The following is a 25,181-nucleotide window of genomic DNA, read 5'->3' as shown; positions in this document are numbered from 1 at the left end:
GTATGAAGTAGTTCTATATGAGGAGAGATTAAAAAGACTGGGACTGTTCAGTTTAGAAGAGATACGACTAAGGCGGGATATGATAAGGGGTTTATAAAATCATGAATGGTGTGGAGAAGGTGAATAAGGAAGTGTTGTTTATCTCTTCACATAACATACCAAACCAGGGGTAACCCAGTGAAATTAATAGACAGCAGGTTTAAAACAAACATAAGGCAGTACTTCTTCACACAATGCATAGTCAACCTGTAGAACTCATTGCCAGGGGACGTTGCGAAGGCCAAAAGTATAACTGGGTTAAAAAAAGAATTAGATAAGTTCATGGAGGATAGCTCCTTCAATGGCTATTAGTCAAGATGGTCAGGGACACAACCCCATGTGCTGGGTGTCCCTAAAATTCTGATGGCTAGGAAGTGGGACTGGATGACACGGGATGGATCACTCGATAAATTGCCCTGTTCTGTTCATTCCTTCTGAAGCATCTGGCACCGGCTGCTGTCAAAAGACAGGATACTGGACTACATGGACCATTGGTCTGACTCAGCATGGCCATTCTTATGCTCATCAGAATTTTTATAACATGGGCAAAACAACTTATTTTTCCCTTGCTTCATACTCAGAAATGGCTGAACCGTTTTGGCTGAAACTTTCCAAAAAAATTCAGCTTAAGGCATACACCTGGCATGGGAAATTTGAATGGTTAGTGTGTTACAAATTTATAAGCAACTGAAAATGTGGCCTTATAATGGAAAGCATTGGACAGCCTTGGTAATATGTGGGTTTGTCACACATGCTTTATGCCAAAGATGTATTTTTTCTCCCATACTCTTTTCTCAAAAAAATGGTTCAACTGTTTTGCTCAAACGTTCCAAAAAAGTCCACACATAGGCAGAGACCAAACCTGGCAAGTTTCAGTCTGACAGCTGAGAGTTTGGCAAAGTAACAAACAGCTGAAAAAGGGCCTTTAGAACAGAGTTGCTTAGACAGTGTTAAACCGTAACTGTTAGGCAGTCAAGTTATAAATGCCCACTTTCAGCCAGCTGGAGGTTGAAGACATTTTTAACACTACTGCTGCTAGTGTGCAGAAACATACACCCATGCTATCAGGACCAGAACCTTCACCTGCTTGTCTAGTATGGGATGCCAAGAGCACAACACTACTCATTACTATTGTATGATATCTTAATTCTCTTTGTGTACTGAAACCTGGGAATTCCAAATGAATACTACATGAATGCATCCTTTCTGGTCCTGGAGGCTTGCTATATTTCGTTTAAGTTAATTATGACTATTCTCTTTTCTAAATGTTAGCGTTTGTAGTGTTTGACCACTTTGGGGTAAGAGTACGCTGCAGCCACACATTTGAATGGCAGCTTGTGTAGATGTACTCTTGCTAGCTTTTTTCTATCTAACTCACTAAATATAGAACTGAGGATGCAGCAGCATGGGCTTCAGCATAGGCTGTACAAGCGGGTATGTACTCAGGAGGGTCAGATGGGTTTGTACAACTAGACCGGGGGTAATCAATTATTTTTTGTCAAGGTCCATATTTCTTGGTTCAGGTATAATCAAGGTCCAGACTCTAGAGAAAGTAATACAAAGATACAACAACAACAACAACAACAATAATAATAATAAGTAAATAAAAAGATTTCAAGGTCTGTTCAAAAACATCTGATGGTCCAAATTTGGCGCATGGTCCAGCTGTTGACTACCCCTGAGCTAGAGTATGGCTAGCATGCGTACTTCTACATGAGCTGCAAATTACACTTGTGGCTGCAATGTAGTCATGTACCCTAGGTCTTATCCTGCAAAATGGCAAGCTCCATTCACTTCAGAGGGCATCTAGCATCTTACAGGAGGTGGTCAGCACCTTTCAGAGTCAGGCCCTATGAGGCGTTTTCTACAAGCAAGAAAGAATTCACCACAACATATAGTCACACATACACAAAAATTGTAGCTTGTCTCCTACTGGAATTCACTCTTCGTTTCCTCCCAGCTCTCCCCCCACAACCTAATATGTATTTGCATTTGGCTTATAACCCATTCTACTTGTTCCTTTCTTTTACCTCCAGGGTAGCCCTTTGTACCCCCTTGTCTCGCCTTGGGCAGGAATTGGCAACATTCAGTCACAGGGCTGTGTCTGATACCTTGTTAACAATTGATCGTATGGAGCAGGCCCGCATAGAATACAGAGGGGCCTTGCTGTGGATGAAGGATGTGTCCCAAGAACTGGATCCTGACACCTGCAAGCAAATGGAGAAGTTCAGAAAAGTATTTATTTCCTTCTTGTTGCCAGCAATGTGTGCAGTTGAACATGGTTTAGTTCCAAGTGTAGAGAAAGACAAATCAAGTACAGTACCATTTCAGCTGTGGGGAGCCTAGCAGCTCACCGAGGCTCCCAGGAACTGCCTGGACTCCAGGCACAGAGCTCACGCTGGGTGTGTCTGGCCACCACAGCCTTGTCTTTTATACTAGGATGCACCAGGAGGATTTTTTAAGTTTTCTTAGTAGAGACATGTCTTGAGTATTTGATTACAGTAAATCATGTGGTCACACAACACAAGGCAATGTGACTCACTGATTATAAAATACAGTAATTGAAAAAACTGTACTTGTTATAATTGTCAGTAATTTAAATAACATTTTGTATTGCTGAACAAAACAGAGTACTGTATGATCTTCATTATAATACAGAGGTCCCATTTTGGTTAAGAACCCTCCTCCTGTAAGGGTAACAGAAGACAGATCACCTCCCTTGACAAGTAAAGCTTGCCTCATCATCTCCACCAATTCCTGTTGGTGGTGGTTTTGTTACTGCAGCTGTATACATTACTGGAGCTGATGTTGCTTCTCTTGTTATTTCTGCTGCTGTTCCTCTTACCACTTCATCCGGTTCTTTTGCTCCACATTGTTAGCGTACACATATTCTCCTTCTTGCTTTAAAATCCCTGACACTACATGTAACCCGCTGAGGTAAGTCAGAAAAGATAAAATTAAAAAAAAAAATCATTTGATTATTGAAGCAGAAGAAGGTGCTTATCAGCAAAAATCAGAGCACATTACCATAAACAAAAAATATATATCATAAAAATTTCCCAACTCAGGTGTAGCACCTTGCCTTCCTCATTCTAGCCTCCCTGCAACTATTCTTTTAGCACTTGACCAAAGAGAGGGGTGAAGGGAAGTCAGACTCCTTACTTACTGCAAACCAGATATTGCCCCTGTGTGCAGTCACAAGACCAGATTGTAGTGTATTCCTGCAAGAGGGCAATTAAAGGTGCTGTGGGCACTGTAATTCTGAATTTCCTGAGTGTTTATCTGAATGTTATGTCAACTTTAACATTACTTTCTTGCATATAAACAGGATATTTTTTCCTTTTGGAAGTGACAAGACCATAATTAGCAGCTAATTTATAGGGTTTTTGACATTTGATTATAAATTCTTTAGGGCAGGGACAATCTCTACAGTATGTGTGCATGTGCAATACCTATACAATGGGGCCTACAAATTACTCCTACAGATGCTCCAGGACAAGACTGCTGTACATACTAGGACTGTGAAACATTTTCAGGAGTTCTTTTCTGCAACACACACACATACCTATGACCTCCTTTTGCTATTATGTATTTCAACTTTCATGGTTCTAGGTGCAGACACAAGTGAAAAATACCAAAGCCCAATTTGACAAGTTGAAAATGGATGTCTGTCAGAAGGTGGATCTACTTGGAGCTAGTCGCTGCAATATGTTGTCTCATTACCTTGCTATCTATCAGGTATCCATGTTAGATTTGCAGAATGCCTTACACTGGACATTTGAAGGGAAAATAACTTTTTGATATAATGTGGGAGAATGAAGTTGTTAAACCAGAGCACAAAAGTGAACAAGATCTTATAAGCAGCAATGTACTGGTGATAGCAACTTCTCTTCTGATATTTACAGGATGTAGTTGATGGCCAATATGTCCATTGTGAAGGAAGCATTTGAATACACACACTGATTAATTTATAAATACTGTGATTATGTTTTGAAATACATAGCAGACTTGGACAGACAAGGTTTTAGCACCTTCCTTTGGGATTTCTTGGAAGAATTTCTATTTTATAAGAGGCTTTGTTGTATTCCAGTTTTAGAGAGTAAATGCATGCAGTTACCTCAACATGAAGCTGAAGCAATGCTGTGGTGGATCAAGCTCAACAAGTTTGTGATCCATCCAGCCTACCAGTGTCCATTGTCCTCATTTCAGTGCTTTTTGAATTTTAGCAACATCTGGAGAGAACTCCTTAATGAGCTGAAAATAGGAGAGAAGGGAATGGAAACTAGAAATATGTATTGAAGAAATGCATTTAGGTGGAAACAGATATATGCTATATAAAGATGGGAGTCTTAGTTCTAATTAACAGGACTTTTTTTCAAGGCAAATGTTGCCATTGATGTTGTATAGGCATTTTCTCACTTCGTCCCTAAAGTTACTGTAACAGTCTCCACAGATTCAGCTATCAAAACAGAGCCTCTAACCAAAGAGCTTGCGCTTCCATGCAAAGCCTAACTGAGCAGAAGTACTGCCTAGATTCTGTTGCTCAGCTGTGTTTATTTTCTGTCACCTGCAGTGCTGCTGATTCTCTCAGAACTCCCAACCCTAATTCTCCATCCTGCCTTCCTACCTGAAGTGAACCCAAAAGGCTTTGCTCATCATTCGTCATGGGAGCAGCTCTGAAAGCCTTCTGGATGGATTACAGTGGCCCCTGGATAAGAGAACCAGTTCAAGTTATAAGAATGAACCTGATGCTTGAAATAAACTGAACCCAAACAATTTTTTCCTGGTTTGGATAAATCTTCCCCCATCCCATATCAATCCTTTTCACTGCTACACTCTAACTCCACAGGCTGAAAAATCAGTGAGTCTTGAGTCCCTCCTGTCCAGCCCTAGGTTACTGCTCTCTGCAAATGTGCTGGCACTTGAGCGTTTCACAAGCAAGCATGCTTCTGGCAGGAACCCTCAAAATGGAGAATCTTGCACATTTTTGGGCTTCTTGCTAAGAGGATAGTGTCCATATTAATATATATTTTCATCCTTGTTTAAATTAAAAAAATGGCACAAGGGGTTTTGCAAAATTATTCCAAAAGATATCGTGGACAGAGAGAAATCCTCCTTTCCAATCTTTCTCTCAACAGAAGATTCTGTGCTCCTTCACCCTAGTGAACTTTTCTATTTTCTCTATGTCCTGTCCTCTCCACAGCAATATCTGGAAGAAAAGCCTGTAGTTTCAGCAGCAATTCTTCCCTCTGTGGAACATACAAAGTCCTATGAACAGATGGCTGGGAGTATAGAGTTACACGTTTCCATCTTGAAACATCCCTTACATGAGATTCTTACTGAAATGGGAGATTCAGGATTGGGAAGAACTCTCAATTTGTTTAGAAATTGCTTATGTCAAAGGAGACAGGAAAATAATGATAGAAATAGCTGTCAGAGGTAAGCCTGTGTAATATCTCCTTTGACTTTTTCCTTCTCAGATAACCCTTTTGCACTTCTGCAAGAAGACAGCAGGACTGATGTCCAAAATCCATGAGGAGTTCATAGGTGTCCACCCATATCACTGTGTTGCACCTGAGGTGAAGTTTTCATGTTATTTCTGTAAGATACAAGGTTCTTGAAAAGAAAATATGTTTTTTTTGGAGAAGTAAATTTCAGATTCAAATAATCATTGAAATATATATGTCTAGAATTAAACTACTGACAAGTCTGGCACAAATAAGTCCATTCCCCATGCTCATTTTGCAAGTTTGTCAAATGGATAAATAAGTTGTTAATTTATCTGATTTTTATTTAAAAAACAAAGCAAAAACAAAAAACCCTGTGGTCACACTTTATATTAAGGTTCCATTTATAAAAATGGAATATATAAGGGGTTAATAAATAAGTGATATTTTAATAAATGGTTAATTATTAGAGTATTATAGAGCCCAACAGATCGCTTATTACTATCCATGACTTATAACTCCGTCTAATGATGTGCTCATAACCATCTATAACACCTACTACTCATGTCTAGAACATGCCTAAAATATCTATTAATCAATCTTTATATAAAGTATTACCAAAATTTTAGTGCATCTGTGATATTACAGTGTAACTACAGTCACAGTATCATAAAGTATAACCAGAATTTCTTAATTACAAAAAATGGTTGTTACAATCAGGTAATTGAGAGAAAAGTTACTGCTACACAGATTACTGTGTTCAAATCATTAGATTGGAGAGGTGAATTTGTAGATATCATCAGTTCCCTCTCTTAAAATGTATTTTTTCCACTTCTCAGCAACCACAGGAGCCTTCCCTAAACAATCCCACTGAAGAACATAAAGAGAAGATAGAGAAAGAAACCATCAGTGCAAACCTTGATAAGTAAGCAGGAAGAAAAATGATGTGAAATTGTAGAGGATTAAAAACACATGTTGAACATGTTTGGTGTGGGCATTAGGAAGAGGGTCTCTGCTTCCTAGTATTCATAAATAATAACATATACACTTACTTTCTTCTCCAGCTTGCATTTTATAACCCTTTTCATTCTTTTTCCACTTTGGCATTTTCTTGATATTTTTATTTCTGTTTTTTTCGCCCTCCACCAAAAACAACATCTCACCTTGTTAGGTTAAAATAATTGTTTGTAGTCAGTGTTCTTAGCAAGATTAGACCTTCTTTTATGATAACTTGTTTATTAATTTATATATGTTAAACAAAAAATGTTACACAACTTTGCCAAAGTTACACAATTGTTTATAAGAAATGTGTCAATGTGTAACATGTTTTAGAACCTATTGCCATCTTAATAAAAACAAAACAGATATAGTAAATAGATATTAGCTCATATGAGTTACTCTCTATATATCTGTCAATACCATTTTCTCACTTCATTGTCTTGATCAGTTTCCATTACCTTAAGTTCACCAAGAACAGAGAATTTAATTTAAAAAGGAAAAATACAAAATGAACACAGGCCAGGATGGTCTGAAAATGACTGCCTGATGTTAGGCTTCTAAATCAATAGTTAGACACTTAATAAATGGTGTAGTTTATAGAAGTGCTGAACACTTATTGGGAATTAAGGGAGTTCAGTCTTTTCAAGATTTGGCTTTAGCCATATACATTTTGAGACAAGGAGCCAGATTTTCCTCTCACTTATACCAGTGTAAAGCCAGAACTACCTCACTGAAATCATAAATGTAAAAGCAACATTAGCAAGAGGAAAAGTAGGCCTTAATTCTCTCTTTAGTGTTGAGCCACTGACATTTCAACACATCTTGCATCTTAGTCCTCAATCTGACAAATTCTCTTTGGTTTTTGAATCAGGTTAAATTTGTTGGATGAGGAAACTTCTGTCCATTTGGAAAGTGAAGCAGGTAAGATATATATTTTTTGGATTTCAGGTAATTTGATTGGGTGACACAAGTAATGAAGTCACTCCAAATTCATGCCTATAAAACCATTAGGTTGCCACACACCAATGTATATTTTATAGTCCTGATCTTGCATACTATATCTTTAAACAGGTTTCAGAGTAGCAGCCGTGTTAGTCTGTATTCGCAAAAAGAAAAGGAGTACTTGTGGCTCCTTAGAGACTAACAAATTTATTTGAGTATAAGCTTTCGTGAGCTAACTACATGCCTGTACAATCTTACTTCAGCGTCCTTGTGCATATACATTATGATACTATTGTTTCCATAGGACTGAAGTCTCATTCGGTACATATGATGGACTGTGCTCTAGGGATGAGTTCCCTAGGTTTATAAAAAAGCAACGCAAAAACCAGATATTCCATCATATGTAATGCGATCATAGCGACATCCAGAGGGGTCATCTGGAGGATGAGAACCCCAAATTTCAGCTAGACACTGCCTCCAGCTTCTGGGGCATCTGGCCACGGGCACATCGGTTATAGCTCATGCCAGACTGAGCATGAGATGCCTCCAAGCGTGGTTCAGTTTACAGATGGAACAGAGAACATAAACAAGCTACTACTGATGCCCACCAAAATCAAATAATCCTGTATTGGTGGAAAGACCCAATAAATGTCTGCACAGGAATCCTGTTTGTTCAGCCTGCCCCTGACTACTGATGCATCCCTCATAGGTTTTGGCTCACATCTCAGCAATCGCACAGTGCAGGGCAAATGGTCTCCATCTGAGACATGCCTTCACATCAACCTGCTCAAACTCGGAGTGGTCAGGGAATACGTGTTCTCACTTCATCCCGCTGATCAGAGGCATGCACACAGAAGTCATGATGGACAATATGGCCTGCATGTATTATATAAACGAACAAGGAGGGGCTAGATGACCCTCCCTGTGCATGGAAGCACAAAAGCTATGGAACTGGTGCATTTCCCACAATGTCAGATTATCAGCAGCCTACCTACTGGGAGTGCACAACACGACAGCAGACAGTCTCAGTCACAAATTTCCACATGCCCATGAATGGGGGCAATGGGAGACACAGACAATAGACCTGTGCGCCACTTACCAAAACAAGAAATGTCCACAATACTGCTTCAGAGTGGGGATTGGACAACACTCCCTGGGCGACTTTTCCCTCCTCTTATGAGACAAGGGCCTTCTTTACACCTTTCCCCCATTCCCTGTGAAAGTCCTCTTGAAAATAAAAAGCAAACATCATACTGACTGCTCCTGGCTGGCCCAGACATGGTATCCTTACCTGTCACAACTAGTGCTATGTCCACTGATGACTCTATTTACAGGTAGTAAGGTACTCAGTTTTCTCCGACACGACTACTAAGAGGTTTCTCAAAGGCATAGCGAACCTCTTTCCTCAACCCAGGCTTCCTGCCCCACAATGGGATCTCAACCTAGTACTAAAAGGACTGACCAGACCGCCGTTTGAACCCATGGCCACTTGTCCTTTAACTCACATCTCCATGAAGACAGTGTTCCTGATTGCCATCACCTTGACAAGAAAGATAAGGGAAATAGGGGCTCGGATGGCGTACACCCCCTTTACAGTTTTCTTCCCTGACAAAGTCATGCTTAGACCACATCCGAAGTTCATTCCCAAGATGACTTCCGCACTTCACATGAACCAACTCATTCACCTTCCAACCTTTTATCCCAAACCTCATCAGGATATTAGGAAAACCATCCTCCATATGCTTGACATGAGGAGAGCCTTGACCTTCTATTTGGACATGACAAGAGTTTTTAGAAAATCTCAGAGACTCTTCCTCTCCATTGCAGATAGGCACAATGATTTCAACTCAAGAACTCTCCAAATGGGTCTTGAACTGTATCAAACTCTGTTACCAGATTTGCAGTGTAACACCCCCATCTTCGATACTTTCACACTCTGTGAGATTGGTCTCTTCATCCATTGCCTTCTCCAAGGGTATCCCTAGATCAGAAATCTGCAGAGCAGCTACCTGGGCATCTGCACATACCTTTACAGAGCACAATGCCATCCTGGGGGACTCTGCTGCAAACGCCAGATTTGGTGCCATGGTGCTATTATCTATAATAGACTCAACTCAGAAGCCCCAGCCTCCAGTGCGGCGTACTGCTTGGGAGTCACCTATAGTGGAGCACCCATAGGGACACTACTCAAGAAGAGGAAATTACTCACCTTGTACAGTAACAATGGTTCTTCAAGATGTGTCCTCCTAAGGGTGCCCCATGACCCACCCTCCTCCCCTCTGCTTTGGAGTTCTTGTCAATGACTCTGCAGTATGGAAGGAACTGAGGAGGGTTCACACACGCAGCACTGGCTAGCCTCATGGCAGAGCATGATGGGGTGGCACATGCTCAGGCTGAATGGACACTGCTACCCAAGTTCTCTGATCAGCAGCGCAGGGATGCAGACACATCTACAGCAGAGCACCCATCAGGACACTCAAAGAACCATCATTACTGCATAAGGTGAGTAACTTCCTCATCCAAGACTGACTATTGCCAGTCTTGGATCAGGGTAATTTGCAGTCCCTGATCCTCTTCTTACACTGCTATAAACGAGGAGTAACTCCATTAAAGTTAGTGGAGATACAGTGGAGTAGAACAGGTATAGAGAAGAATCTGACTTTTGGTTTTCACCTGATCCATACTTGGGAAGAAGATTGAGAAAACACTTATGTTTCTATTCTTACTTTTAACAGCAGCTAATAGAAAGCTGCTGAGAGGATTGGAACATTTGCAGTAGTCCCACTGGAGATGGATTAGAAGGAAATTGAGGAAGCCAAAAGCACTAAACACAGTTTATTCTATGGTTGTAGATACAAAGGAATTTATTCTTTGGTTATTATAAACTACATATGAGGTATAAATCTCAATGTAGAGCTCTTTCTAAAATTGTACGAGAAGGCCCTAACCGATGGCTTCTGCAGATCAATCTAAATTGTTTCTATTAAATAGCTGCATAGATTACATATTGGTACTCCATCTTTAAAAATAAATCTCCCACTCTTACTGGAGGGGAAGCCACTACTTTCGCAAGCAACAAAAACAATGTTTTTCACTCTACTCATATATTTCCTGTTTTTTGTTTATTTTTTAAGTAAATATAAGGTGCTTCTTAAAAGGGGGAGTACCACTCCAAAGTGTGAAATCTGCCTTGGGTGTGTGCGTGCGTTGAGGGGGAGAATAGAGGAGCAATACCATGCCCATTGTATTATGGAGGCCTCTGGCTAGAGCTGTTGGGGAAGGCTGTGGACAGAGAGGATACATAGTAAGGACACTGGAAAAATGGGCAAAAGAATGTTTTTCCCTAATCTCATTCTGGGGAAGGGTTCAACTATTTTTGATGGAACTTTCCCAAAAGGCTCAGGCTGAGGCAGACATGTAGCCTGGGAAATTTCAGCCTGAACAATTAAAATTTGGCAAAGTTATAAGGAACTGAAAACAGTGTTACAATGGGAAGTGTTAAACTACCTGAACCCGCCATGATAATTGGTTTTTGTTTGTTTTTTAAATAAATGTAGGTGCTTCTTAAAGAGGGACATATTCTTTATTCCAAAGGGTGAAATCCACCTGGGGGGCGGGGGGGATAGAAGGAAAATATCTATATTTGCCTAATATAAAACAAAACAAAACTGATGGGTACAGAAAATATTTTTATTATTTAAGAGGATATTGCGAAACAGTGGAGACTAAAAATCAAATCAATCAATATCCTTTTTAAGGACACTATGAAGATGTAAAGTTCATTTTTTTTAATGTAGGATAATAACCTTCTCTACAGTGGACTATTTACTGTCTACATTTTATATATGAACTTTTTAAAAAATAAAAAGTGATTAACTGGATCCATTCTTTCGGGAATTTCATCTGTGCTGCTGCCTTTACTTTGCAGCTTTTCTGGGATCGTTCTCTAGACTTAGGCCTTCCCCCCCGGTTTTATTCTGTGACAGAAGAAAAAAAATTTCGGAGGAGCGAGCTTTATGAATCTAAGCTTTTTAGCCATGAGAAAGTTAAGAAATCTCAGTATATGGAGAAACTTAACATCAAATTAAACACTTTTTTTTAAATTGATATTTGGACATGTGTCTAATTTTTGTGAAAGCTTATTTTTAAGACCCTTTTACAGAATGATCAGCTCTATGTGGTGGCGTGGTGGGATCGGTCATAGTAAAAAAAAAAAAAGTCCTAGATTAAAAAAAATAGTTAAAAGTGCAGCATCAGGATGTCCTTAATTAGAAATACACATACAAACTTACATCCCACCTCTCTACCTGAGATGGCTTAGTGTAAACAACCATATTATACTGAAACAAACATTAAATATGAATTTACATGTGAATTGATAGGATCTTTGCCAAGCAGTGTATGAGCCAAAGAGTAGCAGGTAAAGGAACATATATAGTAGAATCTAAGAGTCACAAATTGACCAGTCAACCACAAACCTCATTTGGAACCTGAAGTATGCAGTGAGGCAACAGCAAAGATCAAAAAACAAAACAAAAACAAGGATAAAGCAGTGCAGTACTTTGTTAAACGTAAACTACTAAAAAAATAAAGGGAAAGTTAAAAAAAAGATTTGGCAAGGTAAGGAAACTCTTTCTGTGCTTGTTTCATTTAAATTGAGATGGTTAAAAACAGCATTTTTCTTCTATATCGGAAAGTTTCAAAGCTATGTTGAGTCAATGTTCAATTGTAAACTTTTGAAAAAACCATAACGTTTTGTTCAGAATTACGAACAACCTCCATTCCTGAGGTGTTCATAACTCTGAGGTTCTACTGTAGCGGCAAGTCTGTAGCGATAATCTCTAGCCCCTGCACTACTCCTCTGCACTTAAATGAAGCTGTTTTACAAGGCCCAGCCATACTGTCTCTAAGGCATTGTCTACACACATGGAATAGCCCCAATTTAGCTGTCTCTGTAGCTGCACCAGTGAGTTGACTCCTAAGCGTAGGCAAGGGCAAGCCAGCCAGCCTTAGGATGGATTGAGCTAATCGTGGTTTATATGGCCCTCAATTAGTGCAATGGGTACAAACTCGAGCTTGCCCTTGTATGAACATGAGTGTCAACACTCCTGTATCTACACAGTTTGTTGAATCAGGGCAATTCCTGAGTATAGAAAAAGACCTAAGAAGTTCCTGTTTTTTCAGCCAAATAAAGACCTACTTTGTTCACTGACCTGCTTCGTTCACTTAAAAGTTTCTCAAGAGAGACAGACAATTAAGGCAACTAAGTAGTCACAGGGAGAAAAGTAAAGTTCGGTCATGGATTAGAAACTAAGAAATGGTAAATTCTCAACATGAAAGTAGGTTAAAAGTGGGATAACTCCAAGGATCCATATTGGGATGAATAGTGTTGAATATATTTATTTATAATCTGGAAAAGGGAATAGACAGTGCAGTCAACAATTGCAGATGACAATTATTTAGGTTAGTCAAAACAAGGAAGGACTCAGGAACTTTAGAGAGACCCAATAAAGTCAGTCAACTGGGCAACACTGTGGCATAAAAATTGAGCATAGTTAAGTGAAAGAGAATGCACAGTGGAAAATGGCCAGGCCAAATTTCAAAGTTCTCCCACACACACAAGTGACCCTTTTTGATACAGGGGGGGGAAAAAAAATCTCATTTTGGAGGGCTTGAATATTTATTCTAAAGCCAACACTCACTAAGTCTCTTCCTAAAAGCCCTCAATTCCTCAGGCTACTTATTCAAACAAGGTTTATAATGCAAAATAAACACCCATGTTCTGCAACAATTCCTTGGGGGAGTCCAAAGCACTGGTCTCCTACCAGCAACAACCTTCCTAGGAGACTACCTGCCTTTTATGTGCTTTTGAGAACTAGGTGTAGTTGTTTTGCCTCCTTTCCTTGACTGCCCTTTCCTCTGCATCCTATATTTCTACCTCCCAGAGAAGTATTGCCTCCTTTCATTAGGGAAGCTGGGATGTGGTGTAACATGACCACAGAGACCCCATTCTGGGTGCTGAAGAGTCTGACAGAAAGGAACAATTTGAATTACTCTCACACAGTGCTGGGTTATAAATTAATCGTAGTTGTTCAGGAAGAGATCTGTACTCACTTTGGACTGCTCAATGAAAATACCTCATTGACCTGTTGTAAAAAATGCAGAAGGATATTAGGATGTATTAAAAAGGAGAGAAAATACACACAATAGTAGTATACTATTTTCAGTAAGTCAATAGCACATAGTCATCTTGAATACCCCGTTCGGTTCTGGGTATATGTGTGGTGTTATTTTAAAGACAAGGTGTCACTGTGTCTCAGTGGGTCACAGCTGAGGATGCCAGATTCAGGACAAACTTCTGAAAAATAGGGCAGACTTACTCCAGACTTGTGGTTGTTATTCAACCATAAGATATACCATGCCAGTAACAAAAGTAAACTTCTGGCTCACCACACTGTTTAACAAGAAGTCAAAAATGCAGACACCTTAGGCATTTCAGCACTTATTTCCACCACCCAGACACTAGACTTCATGATGAGTGGTTATTGAAAACCAGTTTAATCAAAGTAAAGGTTCTTCTGATCCCAAGAAATTAGCCACAAAATCAGGTTAGTATGTAACTCAGATCTTACCCAATAATCACACTGCTGCTTATCCTTTAGTAACTAAAATCTAACCGTTTATTTATAAGAGAAAAGAAATAGAGTTACAATGGTTAAGGAAATCACATGCATGCAAGTGATTGCACAGTTCTTATATCAGGTTTGAAGCAGTGATGGAATAAACTGCTAGTTTGCAGAAGTCTCTCTGGAAAGCATACGCACCAACTTTCCCTGGCGCCGTTGGGTGCTCGCGCCCCCCAGCCCTGCCCCGACTCCACCCCTTCCCCGCCCCCATTCCAATCCCTCCCCAAATCCCCACCCCAGCCCCGCCTCTTCCCTGAGAGCACCGTGTTCCTCCTCTTCCCCCCTCCCTCCCATTGCTTGGCGTGTGAAACAGCTGTTTTGTTGCAGCAAGGGCTAGGAGGGAGGGGGGAGAAATGGAGTGGTGGTGCACTCAGGGGAGGAGACGGAGCGGAGGCGAGCTGGGGCGGGACAACGGGGTGGGGAGCTGCCGGTGGCTGCAGAGGATCCACCAATTTTTCCCCATGGGTGCTCCAGCCCTGGAACACCCACAGAGTTGGCACCTATGCTGGAAAGTACCCAAACACCTTGGGGGGTCATCAGTCCTTGTTTAGAGCTTCCTTGTTAGAAGTCCAGTCCAAAGAAGTGAAGCAGATGTTTCCAGGGTCTTTATACCCTTTCCCATGTGGATGAAATTTTACTGTCCCAAACAAAGCTCACAGCACAGCTTGTGGAAAAGTACAGGCACAAGATGGAATCCAGGGTCACATGAGCAAGTCACATGCCCTTACATGGCTTTGACTCACAGGAGCAGCCATTGCCCACTTGGAGGCTAAGGCATCCACAGGAAGGCCACGTGTACACTAGCACTTATGTCTGCAAAATTTGTGTCGCTCAGGGGTGTGAAACCCCCCCCCCCCACCCTGAGTGACATAAGTTCTGGGGGCATAAGCGCTCATGTACACAGTATTATATTGGTGGGAGAGCATGTCCCACCAACATAGTTACCACCCTTTATGACCCACTAACTTCAGTAAAACCACATGCAGATGTGAGGGTCTATCTTGTCTTCCATGCAATATGAATTCATATTTTGGGCCACATCCTGCTTTCAATAACGGAAGTATAAGTCAGAGTGAACTTATGGGTACATAGTTGTAAGAGCAGAATATGACCCTTCATTTGATATAAAAAAATTAGCAGGAATTTAGTAATCATAAAGACCACAGTCTATGCTATTATTTTCTCAAAAAATGCTCTTCCCACTTATTTTCTTTCCTTCTTCAGTTTCAAGCAATCTGCTGGTAGATTCTTTGGAAGGAGAAGATTTTGACAAAGAGCTGTCATTCCTGGATAACATACTGAGTCCCTATTCTGCAAGTGCTGGAGAGATCGTCCAGGAATGTCAAAATGTTTTTGGGAGTCCTCATACCAGTCTCCTTTCACAGAATCCTGCTACAGATTCAGAACCTCTGCCTAGTTCATCTGGATTCCTACCTTCACAGCTCTTTGACCTTGGCCTTCATGCTGCTGGAAGCTTCAGTAGTAAGCATCTGAAATACTCAAACTATAGATATCTTTTTTATGTTTGTACAAAAGGCCAGGTGCTTCTTCCATTTGACAATACTGGCAAAACTTCCATAGAAAAAAATTGGGTGCAAAGATATTAGGGACTAAAAAGAACGTTCTTGCAGTAATGATATTGCAGTAGAGGTTGGGCAAGTACTGCTGTGATGAAGCTCAGAATATTAACTAATCCAGCCAGGAAATCTGTAAATCATCACCCTTTCCAATAACAAAATTTTGCTTCTTTCCAAAAATAGTGTGCTTACCGTCTGGCAATTTATAGACATAACCAAAATCTATTAATTCAGATTTGGAAACATGTAGCTCTGCAATTTATTAAGGTAGGTCTTGATCTTCCAACCTTATGTGAATAGCCCTCATGATGTCAATGGGACTGCTTGCATGAATAAGGATTATTTATGTGGGTAAAACTTGCACAAGTCCTGAATTTGTCATGTATACAATAGTGCTTTTGAATTCACAAAATATGAGCGAAATCTGCTAACTTGATAGCACATTTTGAGAAAAATCTCCACTGTCCTTACTTTTGGTGACCACACATTCTATCTGTAAAATACACACAGTTTAGACATTTTAAATATTTATATTTTCTGCCTTTTATTTCTACCGTTTTATAATATAGTAAAAAAGTCAGATACAGACTTTGAACTGAACTGCTGAGTCTGAGTTACCCTAGAATTTCCAATTTCTTCTAGAAAATTCAACGAAAATGTTGGGGCAAATTCTGTGTTCAGTTACACAAAAGCGTAAATCCAGATTACCTTCAGTTTATCTTGGTTTACACTTGTGTAACCAAGAACAGAAATAGCAGTATGATATATACTTTGGGAATATTAAGTATCACACTGTAGCATGTTTGCAACTGTGGGACATCCAGAACTCTCCTAAAAAGTGGGAGGGGATTACTGTTGATACATTTAACATTTTGTAGGTGGTTAATATATCCTTAGGCTATCCAAAGCAAAAAGTCTGAATCCTATCAGTGTTAGTGCAAGTTCATAGTTAATTGCATTTACCACAACATAATCAGTGTTCTCAGCGGCGTATTAATGCCTAGGCCGACAAGGCCTAGGCCTGGGGCGGCAAATTTATAATAGCAGCCAGAGGCTGCTTCCCCCAGCGCCAGTTCATGCCCTCTGCTCCTGGCCCCGCCCAACTCCACCCCTTCCCCACCCCCTCCCTGCCCCTATTGGTCCCCTTCCCCAAATCCCCGCCCCCTCTCCTGAGCGCGCTGTGTTCCCCCCCCTCTTCCCCCCCTTTGCAAACCTGTTTTGCGCACAAGCACTGGCAGGGAGCAGAGAGAAGCAGGACCCAGCTGCGCGCTCAGGGTAGGAGGCGAAGTGCAGGTGAGCTGGGACAGGGAGCTGCTCGCAGGTGGGGGGGGGGGGGGAAGAGGGGGCACGGCAACAGCAATTATTTCAGGGCCTAGAGGCAGCAAAATCATTAATCCGCCACTGAGTGTTCTATGTGGGATCTATGTGTTGCACTCAAATGATGTTTTACAATATCTTTGGTATGTGGTTGTTGGTCGGTAATCCATTACTTTTTCCTCTAAGGCTGGACATCTCACTCAGAATCTGTGCAGTCTCTTACCCACTCACTGCCTGGTAATCAGCCATTCCTTTCACACAGCACTCCAAAGACACCACCACCATGTAAGTTATTTCTGTATCTTTGCAGAAGCGAGGTTTCTTCATAGGCAGTGTTTCATACATAATATTTTTGGTTTATTATTGCAAACAGAATACTTTGCTGGGGAGAGACAAGATAACTCTGAAAGTAGCAATATGTTTATCCACATCTCTCAGTACTGAGCAGTTAAAATAGAACCTGGATATTTACTTTAGCACATGGATCTGTGAACACTATCCTTCTGTACTTTATTTCAAGGTTGAATGCTAGTATCTTCCAGCAAAGACTGTAGCATCATATCAATACCAGCTCACCAGTAACTAATGTAAACACTTTCAGAATGGGATTGGAATTTGGGGGTCTGACTTGTAAAAGATACTGTACCTTTATGGTCATATTTTCAGTAATTTACTGGCTATATCAACCAGTGTCTTGCTGTCAGCAGATGTAGAGTCCAAAGTAACTTGGAGAGCTGAGAGTCTATACAGCAACTGCAGTGCATGTGCTGGTGTATAACAAACCCTTCTCAGTTTCATGTGTCTGCATGTTTCGCTTGATCCAGAGAATTTACATGCTGTATACAGTGAGAAGATTTAATCCAACCAGATAGCAAGAAGGGAGCTTTCTTCAATAGGGATGATATAATTTTTACTACTGTTTTATTTGAAATTAATGCTTACATAACCAGCGTTAATTTTTTTAAAATGAAGTTATAAATACCTTATATATAATAATGTTCCAGTGTTTCACTAAACTTATAAAACCCACAGAGTTTTGATTTAAAAAACAAAACAAAGAACATCTGTGGTTGCATTTGTATGCAAATGAAGTGTGCCTTTCACTGTAATACAATTTGAAAGGGAACTAGATTCTACTCCTCAACGTGCATCAGTAAGACTGCTTACTTAAGGTATGTCTTCACTACAGTTAACCCAGGTGGCAGCCAGGTGTGAGCACCCTGCTTGGCCTACCCCAGATCTGCGTGGCCACACTGCAAAGCCCTACCCAACTATGTCCACTTGATTATGTGCACATTGTTGCTGTACTCACTGAGGTGAGGGGCTAGGACTTCTGGAAGCACATCCCATGTGTAAAGCTTGGGCACTTCTTGATGTGCGGCACCTCCTGATGGTAGTCGTCGGGAATTAGCTCGTCCAGCCAGTGGAGCACCCTCTACAGGCTGGTGATCCACCTTACTGCTGGCCCCGTGTCCCTTTCTCTGAGGTGCTGCCCCCCTGGCAGTACCCCCCATACTCAGGTGCTGGGTCTCCCCACCCAGGGGAACCCCCACCTTCTAACCCCACCTCGCCTCAGTCTGGGCTACTGCCAGTCCCCACTTAGCCCCTTGGATCGGGGGCAGACTGCAGTGTATATGCAACTCATCACAGGCAAGGGGGTTTTGGAACTGCTGCCTCCGCATACCCATGGGCTGCCCCTCTGCAACCCTGCACCTATTCGGCCAGTAGTCAGGCCTGCAGCCTGAGGCTTTCCAGACTGGAGCTCCCAGCTCCTCTGGCCCTTCCCCAGCCCTGCTCCAATCTAGGTGTCCTGCTCTGTACCTTACAGCCAGACTCTTCTCCCTCTACAAGCAGAGGGAGACTGACTGGGCTTCTGGCTCACAGCCTCTTATAAGGGCCAGCTGGGCCTGATTGCGCTGGCCACAGCTGTGGCTGCTCCCTTAATCAGCCTGGGCTTTTCCCCCACAGCCCCAGCCCTCTCCCAGGGCTGGCCTCAGCCCTGTCAGGGCCAGAGCAGGTAACCACCCTGCTACACCATGGTTTCGTGCTTCAGTAAACTGAGCTTCTCTGATTTTTTTCCCAGTGAATTGTTGGAAAACTTGTCTGTCCTTCTGGGCACATGGAGGGAAATGTGGGAATGCATTCTCACAGTCTTGGTACCTGTGATGTCATTATTCTACTGGTTCTCCAAATGTCCATGATGTCTTCCAGGAAAAACAGGGTAGAAAAGACCTGAATTTCTCATGTAAAAAATAAGTAGGGGGAAAAAACAAACTTATTTTAGAAAAAAATCAGACCTTCTTTGTGCCTCAGAAGATGCCAAAAATGGCGCAAATCTATTTTCTTTCCCCTACTCTCAACATCCAAATGAGATAATCAGATACTATAGCGATGGGCAGCAGGACAGAACACTAAGAAGCACTTGGCATAGGAACAAAACTGGACCTATAATTTTTTTATTTTTCAAGAGGAAAAACAAACACTCTGAGCATATAGTATTTGACATTTGCCACAGTGACACACTCCAGTAATGTACTGCATATACTTAAGGGGCAGAGAAAAGGTTGGAGTGGATTTTGTGTCTAAATTTTCATCTTTGCATTATGAACTGTTTTTTGGGGGGATACTAATGAAGGTTTTTGTTTCAGTAACACTTCAAACCATTTTACAGTGCATTTATTGAAAATTAGCTTTCATGCACGTTGTGGAATAGCAGATAAGCTAATAATTTATCTTCATTATCGAATAAGCTGTTCTGAAGTGCTAATGGAGTTAATAATTTAGTCCAGTATCTATGGTCTTTGATTAAAGAGAATATATAGCAATTATCCAATTCATTTTACTAAATAAATGTGATAAGGCCAACTTAAATATTTTATTATTTAAAAGGTCTGGTTGGGTCAAAGAACAGTTCAAGAATGTAATTTTATTTGATTTTTTTTCTAGCTATGGCGAGCAGTAACCAAGATATGTCAGCCTGGTTCAGTCTGTTTGCAGACCTGGATCCCCTTTCAAATCCAGATGCCATTGGGCGCTCAGATGATGAACTCCTCAATGCTTGACTACAGTTACCCAATGGGCAAGCTCTTATTATGTCTCACGACAGCGGCCTTAAAATACAGAACCTTACTTCCTCATGCTTTTCAAGAGAGGATTTCAGATTCTAATCCAGACATCGAAACAACATCGAAACTGTAATCATAATGTCAGACAGTATAGTCCCAAACTACAGAGAAAGTATTAAGGGTGCTGTTGAGAGCATTAGAGGAAAGTCACTTTATCTTTGATGCCTTGGTTTTATGGCTATTTTCAATGTTGTATGAAAATATGGCGAGCTGTTCAGGATCAACACTGAAAAGGCTCAGTTTCATCAAGACAAAATTACAAGACAAGCAAAGCTAGATCAAACTAGTTACTTTTCTGCATGCCCCTTCCCCTCAAAAAAAGAGTTACCTTACGTCAATGTGAAGATGTTAATTTCCTGAAAATACTTCCGGACAGATAGTACCTTGGCTCTTTCACAGGACCTTCATTAACCCTCAGGAAGATTGCACATCTCAGGCCAGACCCTCTAATCTGGCCAATTAGAGGCAAGACTAATGGGGAGGGCGCAGAAGTGGTTTTACATTGTCTTTGTGGACTAATGGGGAGGGAGCAGAGGTGGTTTTACGTTGTCTTTGTGACTTCCTGATCCTGGGGAAAGGCATGGGCACGTTTGGCTCCCAGCACAACTTTGAACAGCCTCAGGGCTACTCTAAATTGCACTAAGCTGCCTGTGGTTCCAAGGGCCAGAGCACAGGAGTAGTCCAGTCACATCCACTTTTTACAGGCTATTCCCTCTCTGGTAGGCCAGGAAAGACAGAGCCAGTAGACTAGCTGTGAGAGAGCTGAGAGGATCCCTGGGTACCTGGTTAAACTGGCTTTACAGCCACTTTGCACTGACAGAGCAGCACAAAAGGCCGGTACCACAGGCAGGACACAGCCTATTCATTCAATTAGCCTTAGACAAGAAAGCACAGGCCAAATTCTGCCTTTGTTTGCAACTGCAGGTACTTTAGAGGGGCTGCAGAGATGGTAATCACAGCTGAAACTGGCTTACAGTATATGCCATTAGAGTAGCAGTTATTCTAACAAGGAGCCATTTTATTCATCAGTTACAGAAGCTGTAAAACTATAAACCAGGTAGAGATGCGGAAGAATTACCCAGCTACTCCTCTGTAGAGGTAGAATTTTTCATTGTATTGTTAAATAGAATAAGTATTTTGTTAAAAAGGGAACAAGTAGAGCTCACCTCTACATTTTGATCCTTTTGTGAGTGGGAGAGATTTAACACCTCATTACATGATCACCTGCAGCATGTTGGAGAACTCACTCCCCCACATGTACAGTAACTTCTTCTAATTTTTTTATTTTGAATTATAAATTAAATCTTGTTGGGCAAGTTTGTATCTTTTTACCTTCATGCTGTTTGCATGCTCTTCAGGTTGCTGGGAGCGGTTTACTGTGATTCAACAAGTTTCTTAAAGAGGAGTGTTAATGGATTGGCAGAATTATGGTATGATGTAAATCTTGTTGTAATTAGGTGAGTGGATGATGTGTGATTCAGGTGCATGAGTGTACCTGCCCCCATCCCAGTTTGGCGGTGGTAGGGTCATAACTAAAGCCAGGTACCTGGTGTGGGGTCAGATTAGCCCCAGACAGATAGGGCTGTTCATTAAGACATAACCCTCAAGTTCCCCAAGACTCTTTGCAAGCCACAATGGAGGCCCTAATTTTCTTCTTAGTGCAAGACAAGGGATTCTTGGTATTTGTGACTGACACCCCCCAAATTCTAGCAAATCATGCTACCCTCAGCTCTGGATCACAAAGACACAGCAACAAGGTTGCTGCGGGGGATAGAAGAAACCTCTCTACAAGCCCATTTAACACATTGTTCAAATAGACACTCACTGCTGCACCATGGAAATCTATACTGTATTGCTGAACAGAAATGTCATTTGGACATAAAATATGAAGAAAAGCGAAACCAAAAATTGGTCACGTTCTTTGAAAATCAATGTAGGAATTAATGAGATTCCATGTTAGTGCTTGTCAGGATAAGCAGAAACTTTAGACGGGAGCTCCATTTTGCTTGCAGCAGTTCGTTTTCAGGCTAATATTGAAATACTTCATATAAGTAACTACACCAAGAGGGATGCAAAAAGCGTTATCCATTACAGATGTGCTTCTGTATCAAAACAAGTCCAAGAGTCTTTGATCTGTAGCAAGGTGCTGGGTGCGGGCTGAGGACCTTTTCTGATGCACATGCTTTTGCTGCACACCAAGGCCTTGTCTACACTAAAGGGAAAAGTCGATCTAAGCTACGCAATTTGAGTTACGTGAATAGCGTAACTCAAATTGACGTAGTTTAGATCTACTTACCGCAGGGTCCACACTATGCCACATCGACAGGAGAGCATCTCCTGTCGACTCCCCTTACTCTTCTCGATCAGGTTGAGTTCAGGAGTCAACGAGAGAGAAATTGGCGGTTGATTCAGTGGGTCTTCACGAGACTTGCTAAATCAACTACTGATGCATTAATCGCCACAGCGCTTATCTTCCAGTAAGCATAGACAAGCTCTTAGAGACAAGAATTTACATACCTCTGTACGCAGAAGAGTTTTGTGTTAACACTGTTAGGGGCCTGCCTAGTTCCTACCACACATTGCATTGGGGAGGGTCTAGAATAGTTCTACATGGTCAAGGTAGATCTGGTGACTACCTTTCTTCTATTCAAAATAGTCAAGGGATTTGGGGTCAGCAGGGAGGAGAAGGGAAGGGAAGGGAAGGCAAGTAGCGTCCCAGTGGTAAACTTTCTTTGAAGAGCTGGTATGCTGCTTGGGGAACAAGAGCAAGGCGAGGCTGGGAAACGGTTGAAGTCTGAGCCCAGGGTTGATAGCTGGGAGTAGAAGGTTGTGGAACTAGGGCCTGGGTACTGCTAATGAATTGGGAAGTGATAAGGCTTACTTGTACGTGGAAGTTCTACTGGGGGAGAGGGGAAGGGAACTGGAGAAAAGGTGTAGTGATGATATATACAGATGGAATAGAATTTCCTCAGGAGTCTTGGGCAATGCAGCCTTCACCTGAATATTTCTTTGAACCGTTGAGGAAAATGGGCAATCAATGGACTCCCCAAAGGCCACTCTAGCTCTTATAACGTCTCCAGGAGTGATGGTTTCAGATAATATATAAAACTAATTGAAATTCTGGAAAGAGTAATTAAAATACAAAAATGAGGGGGAGGGGGAATTGTTCTTGTCACATGGAAAGAAAGCCCTTTCCCACCCCTCTGTTAAGCAATAGCAGAAAGGCAAGTCAGTCTCTCAGTTGTCCTGAGGACAATTTGTGGTGGGGGTGGGGGAAGAAAACGAACAGTAATGTAAATTTTCCTACCCAATAATTTCCTTTCTGCTAGCAGCATCTCCCACAGTTCTGTTACATCTGACATCAAAATTGTGCCACAGTTTCTCAGTTGAATGCAGTAGCCTTGGGCAGAATGAGGGAAAGATAATATCCTGGGAGACAACGAAAGGGGAAAAAGAAAAGGAGTACTTGTGGCACCTTAGAGACTAACCAATTTATTTGAGCATGAGCTTTCGTGAGCTACAGCTCACTTCATCGGATGCATACTGTGGAAACTGCAGAAGACATTATATACACAGAGACCATGAAACAATACCTCCTCCCACCCCACTCTCCTGCTGGTAATAGCTTATCTAAAGTGATCATCAAGTTGGGCCTTCTCACCCCCCCCCCCTTTTTTCCAAAAAACACACACACACAAACTCACTCTCCTGCTGGTAATAGCTTATCCAAAGTGATCACTCTCCCTACAATGTGCATGATAATCAAGGTGGACCATTTCCAGCACAAATCCAGGGAAAACCTGTTTGTGCTGGAAATGGCCCAACTTGATGATCACTTTAGATAAGCTATTACCAGCAGGAGAGTGGGGTGGGAGGAGGTATTGTTTCATGATCTCTGTGTATATAATGTCTTCTGCAGTTTCCACAGTATGCATCCAATGAAGTGAGCTGTAGCTCACAAAAGCTCATGCTCAAATAGATTGGTTAGTCTCTAAGGTGCCACAAGTACTCCTTTTCTTTTTGCGAATACAGACTAACACGGCTGTTTACTCTGAAACGAAAGGGGAGTTCACTTTGGGGAGAAGTGTCTGTGGAGTTCTCAGCACCACCTTATCCTGGAACATGCAGTAAGTTTCCTGCATAGATAAGGCTGCCACCTGGGATAATCACCTAACAGACCTAATGATGACCAATAAACACGTTTTGATGGAGAGATAGAATGCTGATACTGAAGTCATAGGGTTGAAGTAGTGAACTATTAGGGCTTTCAACACCAGTGGTAGATCCCATTTTGGGAAGACTGACCTGACCACCAGTTTGGCCAATCTCACTACTCTTGAACCTGGATACTTGGGGGTTCCTCACTGAGGAACACAAGGATCCTGCTACTAGAACGCTACTAAGAGCTGATACCTGGCTGAAGATCTTTGTCCACGCCTTCTTGGTGGAAGTCTGAAATAGCTGGGATCCCTGCACCTTACTGCAGTGTGCTCCTGGCACCAGACACTGACCTTGGCCCCGATGGAGGAGTAGGCTTTTAGTGTAGAGACTCTCCTGGATGAGAGCCAAATCTCTTTTGACTGGAATAGAGGCAGAGTGTTGCTAACACTTCTTTTTCAATAGCCAGGCTGAGAGTGGACGTTGGTCTGGAAGGAGAAGAGGACCTGGAAAAGAATGTCTGGTCTCACTAGTAGCTGTGATATTGGTTCCAGTTTCAGCTCTATTGGGTCATAAAACCAGAGTCTCCTTGGCCAATGCAGGATTATCACTATAATCACGGCTTGTTCCCACTTTGTCCGGATACTTACCCTAGCAATGGGAAGGATAGGTATGTGCATACCAGGCCTTAGGGCCATTTGTGTGATAGAGCATCTATTTTTCGGGTGTAGTTCTTTGGACTTTTTGGGTTCCTTTTGATTTGCTAACAGGTTGGCTGACAGCAGACCGAACCTCTGCGAGATCAGGTTGAAAACTTCTTGGTTCAGACATGATTCCAAGTTTTTGACTTTGCATCTGCTCAGCCAATCCACTTTTTGGTTCAGGTCTCCT

General features: G+C 41.6%; 1 protein-coding gene and 1 long non-coding RNA gene across 9 annotated transcripts in view; one reads left to right on the top strand and one right to left on the bottom strand.

Moving 5' to 3' along the window:
• The window catches only part of ICA1L (islet cell autoantigen 1 like), a 63,609-nt gene extending 41,648 nt beyond the window's left edge, over positions 1-21,961 (top strand). For 3 of the 8 annotated variants that reach the window (XM_043524790.1, XM_043524789.1, XM_043524786.1), the window contains 8 exons: positions 2,076-2,274; positions 3,652-3,777; positions 5,520-5,618; positions 6,326-6,411; positions 7,351-7,406; positions 15,338-15,595; positions 17,194-17,292; positions 19,954-21,960. In XM_043524790.1, the coding sequence (XP_043380725.1) occupies positions 2,076-2,274; positions 3,652-3,777; positions 5,520-5,618; positions 6,326-6,411; positions 7,351-7,406; positions 15,338-15,595; positions 17,194-17,292; positions 19,954-20,069 (1,039 nt within the window). In that variant the 3' untranslated portion in view covers positions 20,070-21,960. Of the gene's footprint in view, positions 1-2,075; positions 2,275-3,651; positions 3,778-5,519; positions 5,619-6,325; positions 6,412-7,350; positions 7,407-15,337; positions 15,596-17,193; positions 17,293-19,953 lie in introns of all 8 variants that reach the window. The other 5 variants (XM_043524788.1, XM_037912757.2, XM_043524787.1 and 2 more) reach the window with 5 other exon arrangements.
• Positions 1-25,181, bottom strand: part of LOC119567386 — a 40,356-nt gene that overhangs the window by 7,669 nt on the left and 7,506 nt on the right. Inside the window, exons 2-4 of the long non-coding RNA XR_005227394.2 lie at positions 19,168-19,239; positions 13,542-13,573; positions 2,070-11,404 (exon numbers count right to left, since the gene is read on the bottom strand). This is a non-coding gene — a long non-coding RNA (uncharacterized LOC119567386). The remainder of the gene's footprint in view (positions 1-2,069; positions 11,405-13,541; positions 13,574-19,167; positions 19,240-25,181) is intronic.

Source organism: Chelonia mydas, chromosome 11, assembly GCF_015237465.2.
Source record: "Chelonia mydas isolate rCheMyd1 chromosome 11, rCheMyd1.pri.v2, whole genome shotgun sequence".
Classification (NCBI taxonomy): domain Eukaryota; kingdom Metazoa; phylum Chordata; order Testudines; family Cheloniidae; genus Chelonia; species Chelonia mydas.
The sequence above is the reverse complement of the archived record's forward strand: the minus strand, read 5'-3'. Positions and strand labels throughout refer to the sequence as shown.